The 10000-nt window shown below is 37.6% G+C and overlaps 1 protein-coding gene across 1 annotated transcript in view; it reads left to right on the top strand.

The window, feature by feature from the left end:
* The window catches only part of rabgef1 (RAB guanine nucleotide exchange factor (GEF) 1), a gene marked incomplete at its 3' end in the record, with an annotated part of 12203 nt that extends 5957 nt beyond the window's left edge, over positions 1–6246 (top strand). The window contains exons 5-10 of the mRNA XM_080040680.1: positions 236–317; positions 906–1038; positions 2015–2106; positions 2458–2714; positions 3772–3901; positions 5963–6246. Of these exons, the coding sequence (XP_079896806.1) occupies positions 236–317; positions 906–1038; positions 2015–2106; positions 2458–2714; positions 3772–3901; positions 5963–6246 (978 nt within the window). The remainder of the gene's footprint in view (positions 1–235; positions 318–905; positions 1039–2014; positions 2107–2457; positions 2715–3771; positions 3902–5962) is intronic.
* Positions 6247–10000: the final 3754 nt, after the last annotated feature.

The following is a 10000-nucleotide window of genomic DNA, read 5'->3' as shown; positions in this document are numbered from 1 at the left end:
ATATTAATTATTTTTATTTTTATTTAAAACAAATCATGTTTGCCATTAGTAAATACAAAAGTATAAATATTAAAAATTATTTATTATTTTTTGAAATTCAAAATAATCTAATTCTAAACATGCTATAAAAAAAATTCAATTAATCATGATTAAAACTGAATTTTTGACAGCCCCAATATCTTTATAATGATATTAATAAAGTGTTTTCATGACGTTATAACTCCTCACCCTTTAGGACCTGGGAGCTGACGAGCTGTCTGAGTGTGTCCAGGATTTCTACCAGAGTCTGTCAGACCGTCTGATTGGACACTACAAAGGTTTGGTCTCCAGATAATCCAACTTCGTTTTTATTATTTTAGAATTTTTTTTGGCATTTTCAAGCATTTTTAGATAATACAGGGAGATATACAATTATTTATATTATTTTATTCTTTTATTCTTTCTTTCTATCTATCTATCTATCTATCTATCTATCTATCTATCTATCTATCTACCTATCTATCTATCTATCTGTCTGTCTGTCTGTCTGTCTGTCTGTCTGTCTGTCTGTCTGTCTGTCTGTCTGTCTGTCTGTCTGTCTGTCTATCTATCTATCTATCTATCTATCTATCTATCTATCTATCTATCTATCTATCTATCTATCTATCTATCTATCTATCTATCTATCTATCTATCTATCTATCTATCTATCTATCTATCTATCTATCTATCTATCTATCTATCTATCTATCTATCTATCTATCTATCTATCTATCTATCCATCTATTTATCTATCTATCTATCTATCTATCTATCCATCCACCCAACCACCCTTTAACCTGCCCATCCAGGTCTACGTATGATTTTTATGTTTATGTTCAAATTGTTTGTTGATGACATAAACGTTTTTCTCGATGCATCTCCAGGTTCGTCTGAGTCGGTGGAGGCGGTGATGGACCAGGTGGAGAAATACATCATGACTCGTCTGTACAAAAGTGTTTTCTGCCCGGAGACAAGTGATGATGAGGAGAAGGACCTAGTCACACAGGCACGGATAAGGTGTGTGTGTGTGTGTGTGTGTGTGTGTGGGATAAGGTGAGACTCAGCACCAATACTACGGACCTAGGATATCCAATGTACAGCTCTCGAAAAAAATTTAAGAAAACTCCAAATTATTCTTAAATCATCATTACATTGATTCATGGAAATACTCTTAATGACAATATTTGATTAGTAATTTCCAAATCACTCTAAAGTCATGCAAATAAACCACAATTTTCTATATTTTATGCTAATCAGATGTAGGGTTGGGCACCGAAACCCCGGTACCAGTATGAAACCCAACCGATACCCAACCCTAATCAGATGGCATAATGTGTCCTTGATTAAAATTATTACAAAAATAATATTATAATTATTTAGTTATAGTGCTAAAAATGTGAACTGCACATTTAAAAAAAAAAAATTTAAATCTACGGTATAGGAAATATAGGAAACTTTTACTCAAACACACAGCTATGAATTGTAAAACCAAAGACACTTATCATTTGTGTATCAATGTATTAACAGTTAACACACCATGTTTGTCGTGGTGTGTTAACTGACTGGTGTGTTAAAATAATTTTCAGAGCTGGATTGTATATCTCTGTATAAGCAAATAGGACATACTAAATGCACTATACCAGGGGTCACCAACACAGAGCCCGCTGGCACCAGGTAGCCCGCAAGGACCATATGAGGCGCCCTCAGCCCTGTTCTAAAAATAGCACAATAATCTGTTTCCCACCTTTTTTAAGTCATTGTTGATAATTATTGTGAGAAATCATTAACATGATCAGTGTCTTCACATAGATGAGTATCATTAATCATTAATAATAATATATAACTAAAGGCAAACTGAGAAAATTTGTTATTTCAGAAGAGTGTATCAAACTGGGTGCCCTTCGTATGACTCAGTACCCATGAAGTAGCCCTCAGGTTCAAAAAGGTTGGTGACCCCTGCACTATACTAATACAAGAGTAATTCTATTTTCAGGGCTCTGCACTGGGTGACCATCCAGATGCTGTGTGTGTCTTTTGAAGAAGAAATCCCAGAAGTGTCAGAGAACGTGGTCAAGGCAATAACAGGTCAGAGCGGGTTTTTTTGTTGCATTTTAGCTTTATTAGACAGTGTGGAGAGTCAGAGTTGAAATGTGTCAGAGAGGGGAATGACATGCAGAGAACGACCCGGGCTGGATTCTAACCCGGGTCTGCTGTGAAGAGGACTGAGACTCTATGGGGGATACTTTAACCACTATGGTTTTGAATTTAATTGATTTTTATTCTCGAACAATCAACATCTTTTTTTTACGAGATAAAAACACGAAAAAAAAAAAAATAATAAGTTTGATAAATAACGTTCAGTCGAAAGCCAAGCAAGTTTTACAAAATAAAAATACTAATATAACGTTTACATGTGTCTCTCTCTGTCCATTCCAGATATAATCGACATGGATTCCAAGCGTGTTCCGAGGGATAAGCTGTCCTGCATAACGCGCTGCAGTAAACAGATTTTCGCCGCGATCAAAACCACCAAGAACGAGCCGGCGTCGGCCGATGACTTTCTGCCTGCGCTGATATACATAGTGCTGAAGGCAAACCCGCCCAGACTCCAGTCTAACATTCAATACATCACTCGCTTCTGTAACCCGAGCAGGCTGATGACCGGGGAGGATGGATACTACTTCACTAACCTGGTAGGTATTTTATTTTATTTTATTTTATTTTATTTTATTTTATTTTATTTTATTTTATTTTATTTTATTTTATTTTATTTTATTTTATTTTATTTTATTTTATTTTATTTTATTTTATTTTATTTTATTTTATTTTATTTTATTTTATTTTATTTTATTTTATTTTATTTTATTTTTAATACAAAAAATATTCAATTTCATTCAATTCAATTTACTATTTCTTAACATTTTATTTTTAAATTTTATTTTATTTCTTTACGTTTTTATTATTATTATTATTATTTATTTTTCTATTTATTTTTAATTTTTTTCTCTCAAGTATCTTTTTATCGAGCAATTTCATCTCACAGATATTTCACTTCGTCTATTTACTCATGCTGTCTTGTGTGTCTGTCTGTCTGTCTGTCTGTCTCTCTCTCTCCCTCTCTCTCTCTCTCCCTCTCTCCCTCCCTCTCTCTCTCTCCCTCCCTCTCTCTCTCTCTCTCCCTCCCTCCCTCCCTCCCTCTCTCTCTCTCCCTCCCTGTCTCTCTCCCTCTCTCCCTCCCTGTCTCCCTCCCTCCCTCTCTCTCTCTCTCCCTCCCTGTCTCTCTCCCTCTCTCTCTCTCTCTCTCCCTTCCTCCCTTCCTCCCTCCCTCCCTCCCTCCCTCTCTCTCTCTCTCTCTCCCTCCCTCTCTCTCTCTCTCCCTCCCTCTCTCTCTCTCTCCCTCCCTCTCCCTCTCCCTCTCCCTCTCCCTCACTCTCTCTCCCTCCCTCTCGCTCGCTCTCTCTCCCTCACTCCCTCTCTCTCCCTCTCTCTCCCTATCTCCCTCTCCCTCCCTCCCTCCATCCCTCCCTTCCCCTCTCTCCCTCCCTCTCCCTCCCCCTCTCCCTCCCTCCCTCCCTCCCTCTCTCTCCCTCCCTCACTCCCTCCCTCTCTCTCTCCCTCCCTCCCTCTCTCTCTCTCTCCCTCCCCCTCCCTCCCTCCCTCTCTCCCTCCCCCTCCCTCCCTCCCTCCCTCCCTCTCCCTCTCCCTCTCCCTCCCTCCATCCCTCTCTCCCTCCCTCCCTCTCTCTCTCAGTGCTGTGCGGCAGCCTTTATAGAGAAGCTTGATGCCCAGTCTCTGAACCTCTCCACTGAAGAGTTTGATCGCTACATGTCTGGTCAGACCTCTCCTCGCTGCAGTGGCAACGAAGGACCAGATCTCACCGGTAATAATCTGTTTAGAAAATATGTCTGTTTGTCTGTCCGTCTGTCTGTCTGTCTGTCTGTCTGTCTGTCTGTCTGTCTGTCTGTCTGTCTGTCTGTCTGTCTGTCTGTCTGTCTGTCTGTCTGTCTGTCTGTCTATCTATCTGTCTGTCTGTCTGTCTGTCTGTCTGTCTGTCTGTCTGTCTGTCTATCTATCTTGTATAATATAGGGGAAGGTGGGGTGATTTGTGCAACTTTTTACTCAAAGTGATTTTAAAGTGAGGCCTTGACAGTTATGTCTCCAACTCAAATATGTACATATATTTCAGGATGTTGTGCATCCCTGGCAATAAAAACTTTGGATCTGGAATAAACTGTTGAAGAAATATAGCTTTCGGAAAAAAAGTTGTCTTGTCGCACAAATCACCCCACAATGAGAAAGTCACCATCATCATCTTTCTGGCCATCTGAACTCTCATCAGTGGTGTCGTTAAGTGGAATTGAGATGTCACTCTCTTCTGAGCTACTGTAGACAATCACTTTCTTTTGGTGACCAGCGTATACAGCCATGCCACTGGCACAACTCTCAGAAATGTACTTTGCACTAGTTGCTCCGTGCTTGTGGAACCAACTGCCACCTGACAAATGTGATTCCCCCTACATTTCTGCCTTTAAATCAAGGCTCAAAACCCATATGTACACCCTGGTGTTTCCTCCCCATTAACCTCTGCACTACTTACTTACCTCTGCACTACTATCTGTGTTTATGTGGATGTATGGGCTTTACGTCTTTTATTTTGGTTATTGTTATTTTACCTTCATTGTTTACCTACTGAATGCACTATGTACAGCACTTTGGACAGTGCAAACTGTCATAAATGTGCTTTTATAAATACATTTTACTTACTTACTTACTTATAACTCACCCAGGCCCTTGCGCACAAATCACCCCATCCCCAGAATTTTGGATAATAGGCATGATGCAGCAATTTAGGGTTGACATTGTGCTAATTATATAGACTCAAAGTGTAGCATACCAAAGCACTAAAACATGTGTCAAATGTTTTCAAACGTGTCTATAATTGTTCAGACACAATAATCAAAAAACCTTGATCATGGAAATTTTACTTTGAAAGGCAAAACACAGTTTTTTGAGCTTAAATGTGCTTATATCTTATTCCTTGTGTCTCCCTTCTTTACAGGATGAGTCAAATGGATGGCTCTTCTTAAATATGTGGTCACATTTCCAATTTCTTCCATGGTTTTCTAGAAACAATGGGTTTTGCAACTTCCAAAATGCACAAATCACCCCACCTTCCCCTATACAATCTAGTGCTATTTTGTAATCTTTTTATTGCTTTATTTATTTTAGATGCGAAAAACTCCTTATCTGTGTATATATATATATATATATATATATATATATATATATATATACAGATAAGGAGTTTTTTCCTTCTACAGTATGTAAAGTAGCCGTGCCTTCGCAGTATCCAAATATGGTTTCAATAGTTTGTTGGGAAACTAGTTCTACATGTACACAGACAGAGGGCAAACAGAAATTATGCAAAGTTAGTTACTAAAACTCACATTCTCATACACATATATGCAGTATACTATATATATGCAGCTCCGGAAAGAATTCAGAGACCAGTCTGGATTTTTTCTTCAATCTTCATCTCTACATTACTTAATGGAAATGCTCTTTAATGACAATATTTTTGGGGGGGAATTTGGTAGAAATGTTGTCAGTAGTTTATATTATAAAACCAAAATGTTCATTCTACTCAAACATATGCCTATAAATAGTAAAACGAGAGACACTGAACATTTGGAGTGGTCTCTTAATTCTTTCCAGAGCTGTATATATATCAAGTTATCTTGTTTATTTTTCTACTATTTTATTCTTCTTCTTACCTGCCAACATGTGACTACAGGTGAAAAATAGCAATAGTCGTTCTCTGCATGTCATTCCCCTCTCTGACACATTTCATCTCTGTCTCTCCAAAAAACTGTCTCATAAAGCAAAAAAATACCCCCAAAAAAAACCCTAATTATAATTTTTTTTCTTCATTTCATTCCAGCGCCTGACGTAGCTCCCATCAACCCCGTACTGGCTCAACTCAACCAAAGCTTAGACCTTCTGTCTGGCCTGGATGTCCGTAACGATGCGGTGATGTCTGCGGCCCAAAGCCTTCAAACGGAGCTCCTCTCCTGGCCGGACAACGTGCAGCGAGAGGTCAGCGGCATCCTGGAGAAATATCCGCTCAAGATTCACCCCAGAAATGTGTCTGTCGCTATCGACGCAAACAACGAGGACAATGACAACCTGCCGCCGCCACTCACGCCCCAAGTGTACGCTGGGTAATTGAGTTTTTTCACACAGTTGAATCTGATTGGTCGAAAATATTCTATAGTGAAAGAAAAGAAAAAAATAATTATCTTTTTTTTTTTTTTTTTTTTTAACAATATACACAAACAGAAACTTGCACCATCATAATAAGGATACAAATTAAGGAATTACTTTAAAGGTGCAGAGTGTAATATGACATCATCAAGAAAGTTCTACAAAGTTCTAGAATGCAACACTCCCTGGGTAACCCCAACCCTTTCGAATAATAACAGACGCTACAGTGGCCTTCAAGGACAAGAACAATTCTAAATTTTAAACAATGCACCTGATGACATTCCAACTATGACACTTTCAAGATGGCGGCACTAGGCCTTGGTCCAAAGTATGGAGAAATATGGACATATCTGAGACCCTTTCTATGGAAAAACATTATAATTCTAAAAAAAAAAATCAGCTATTATGTACTAAATTAAATGTACTTATGGATATTATAATTACGTTCTACAAAATCTGCTAGGAAATAAAACCCAAAATTCTACACACTGCAGCTTTAAGTAATTACTTTAAAAAATAAATAAAAAATTATAATTAAATATCCATATTCTCAGTCGCTTCCACACGATTAGGCTAAAAAACCCAATAACCATTTGTTTTTATTTTACTTTTCATAAGAATTCATTTTATTTGCGACTTAATTAAAAGCTCATAAGTCAGTTTATACATTTTCATTAACAGGATACTAGGCTATTGATTTTATTATCAATACCAAAACAGGCAATGTGTTGTGATTGACAAGGACAATGACAATTTGCCACAGCTAACTCCTCCAAGTGCTGGGTAATGGTATTTATCTTGGTATTTGTGTATTTACTGTGCGAAGGAACACACACACACACACACACACACACACACACACACACACACACACACACACACACACACACACACACACAATCCATAACTAAGAATTTACATAGTCGAATCTTGTCTATAGTCGACTAATAGCAAAAAATAATAATAATTCTGCTCCTTGATCCATTTTTTTTGTTTTGATTTTATGGTGAAAACCAACATGCACTAAAAGCTACAGACTTTAAAACCTGCAGTGTGTAGAATTTTGGGTTTTATTTCCTAGCAGATACAGACTTTAAAACCTGCAGTGTGTAGAATTTTGGGTTTTATTTCCTAGCAGATTTTGTAGAAAGTAATTATAATATCCATAAGTACATTTAATTTAGTGCATAATAGCTGAAAAACATTTTTAGAATTATTTTTTTTCCCCTTAGAAAGGGTCTCATATATGTCCATATTTCTCCATACCATGGACCAAGGCATTGGCACTGCCATGTTGGAAGTGTCATAGTTGGAATGTCATCAGGTGCATTGTTTAGAATTGTTCTTGTCCTTGAAGGCCACTGTAGCTTCTGTTATTATTCTAAAGGGTTGGGGTTACCCAGGGAGCGTTGCATTCTAGAACTTTGTAGAATTTTCTTGATGATGTCATATTACACACTGCACCTTTAAAAGGGTCTTTAAACTTTCTGTCACAATTATAAAACTTTCCCTACGAGGAACTTTTTAACTGTTTGTGAAAAGGTACTAAATCACAGTGGACTTTGCTTCTCCATGGTCATATCACCATTATTAATCTGACTATAGTCTCATATAAATACATTACCTCATGGCCATGCATCCTGCCGTCTCTCTTTCACTCGCTTCCTAAACAAATGCACGCGCCGCCGCCACGCGCTAGCAAAGATCTTTAGGACAGCAGGCGATAGATGGATGGATGGATGGATGGATGGATGGATGGATAGATAGATAGATAGATAGATAGATAGATAGATAGATAGATAGATAGATAGATAGATAGAGATAGATAGATAGATAGATAGATAGATAGATAGATAGATAGATAGATAGATAGATAGATAGATAGATAGATAGATAGATAGATAGATAGATAGATAGATAGAGAGAGAGAGAGAGAGAGAGAGAGAGAGATAGCAGGCGCTGGTGTGGTAAAACACTACTGCTTTGGTCCAGAGGGGGCGTTACAATCATCAAACACTGCTGTTGTAAACATTAAATAAATGGCTTGAGGTTTGGGCTAGTCTACTGCTTCACACACTACTGCTGAAATCTAAACGCTAACAATAATAATAATGATAAAAGTGGATTTTATTCATATAGCTTTAAAGCTGGGGTGGAGGATTTGGGGAGAAAATGGCAGTTGGGATAGAGATTTGAATCCAAATACCTCAACCGCTCCACTTGTTCTCTTTGGTCCCTCCCCTATGGTCCCTCCCTGACACGCTCTACACCAACAAAGTCGTGCCAAAGTGAATGGACAGTCCCAACAGCCAATAAGAACAGAGAATCGGAGCCTCGCTCTGATTGGTCAAAGTGTACAGCTCATGTTAACTTTGACCAATCAGAAATCACATACAAACTGCCATTTTCTCCCCAAATCCTCCACCCCAGCTTTAATTTCTGTCTAATAGAAGAAAAATAACCAATTTTACATTTATGGGTAAAAAACCTTTTCACTATATTAGTGATTTACTTTAAGTTTGACTCTGTCGTTGATTTTGCCTCATAATCAATTTTATTTTTTTTTAGATTTTTTTTTGGCATTTTTATGCTTTATTGATAGTGTAGAGACAGAGTTGAAATGGGGCAGAGAGGGGAGTGACATGCAGAGAACGACCGCGGGCTGGAATCGAACCCGGGTCCGCTGCTGGCCGAGGCCCATGGGGGGGACGCCCTACCAACTGAGCTAAGGGCGCCCCCCAATCAATTTTATTTTTGCAGTGTTTAATAATTTAATATGTTGGTGCTGAAACTACTTTACGAGATCAACAAACCACAGTTTAAAGGTGCTACGAGGAACTTTAAAATATTTCTGAAACGGTCTCATTTTTCACTCTGATGATCATAAATTACATGTAACAGCAAACGAGACCATCAGTGCAAAGAATGCTATTTTTATATAGTTTTCCTTAATGCCTTTTGTCATGGGTATACGCTCACCCAGGAACAACAGCTAGCGTGGTAAAAACACTACTGCTTTTGTCCAAAAGCCAAGGGGGGCGCTAGAATGAACACAAACTGAAAGTTCCTCGGAGCACCTTTAATGTTCTTCACAAATATATCACATTTTACTTGAAAAGGCTACACAGTTTTTAACACTGTCCTATTTTTTTATTTTTATTATTTACTGTATTTTTTTTTTCCACAATTGCAACAAATCCATACATACAGCTCTGGAAGAAATTAAGAGACCACTCCAAATGTTCAGTGTCTCTCGTTTTACTATTTATAGGCATATGTTTGAGTAGAATGAACATTTTGATTTGATTCTATAAACTACTGACAACATTTCTACCAAATTCCCCCCCAAAAATATTGTCATTAAAGAGCATTTCCATGAAGTAATGTAAGAGATGAAGATTGAAGAAAAATCCAGACTGGTCTCTTATTATTTTTTCCCGGAGCTGTACGTTATATGAAAGAAAATATTGTAAAATGTATTTTAAATAAATCGATTTATTTTGCCTTTTTTTTGTGTGACGTACTGTATAAGAGATCGTGTGCTAACTGCTCTACTACTGATTTTATTTTCATTCTAACTAGTAGATTGACGTGTGAATATAATGTTGATTATTGTAAATTACCATAGTAACTGCAGAGATTTTAACATATCTAGACTAATTTGATGTATATATTCGAGCTTACGTGGTTCTTTGAAATAAGTTGCTGGCCCATT

This window comes from Ammodytes marinus, assembly GCF_949987685.1.
Source record: "Ammodytes marinus genome assembly, chromosome: 14".
NCBI classification, from domain to species: domain Eukaryota; kingdom Metazoa; phylum Chordata; class Actinopteri; order Uranoscopiformes; family Ammodytidae; genus Ammodytes; species Ammodytes marinus.
The sequence above is the reverse complement of the archived record's forward strand: the minus strand, read 5'-3'. Positions and strand labels throughout refer to the sequence as shown.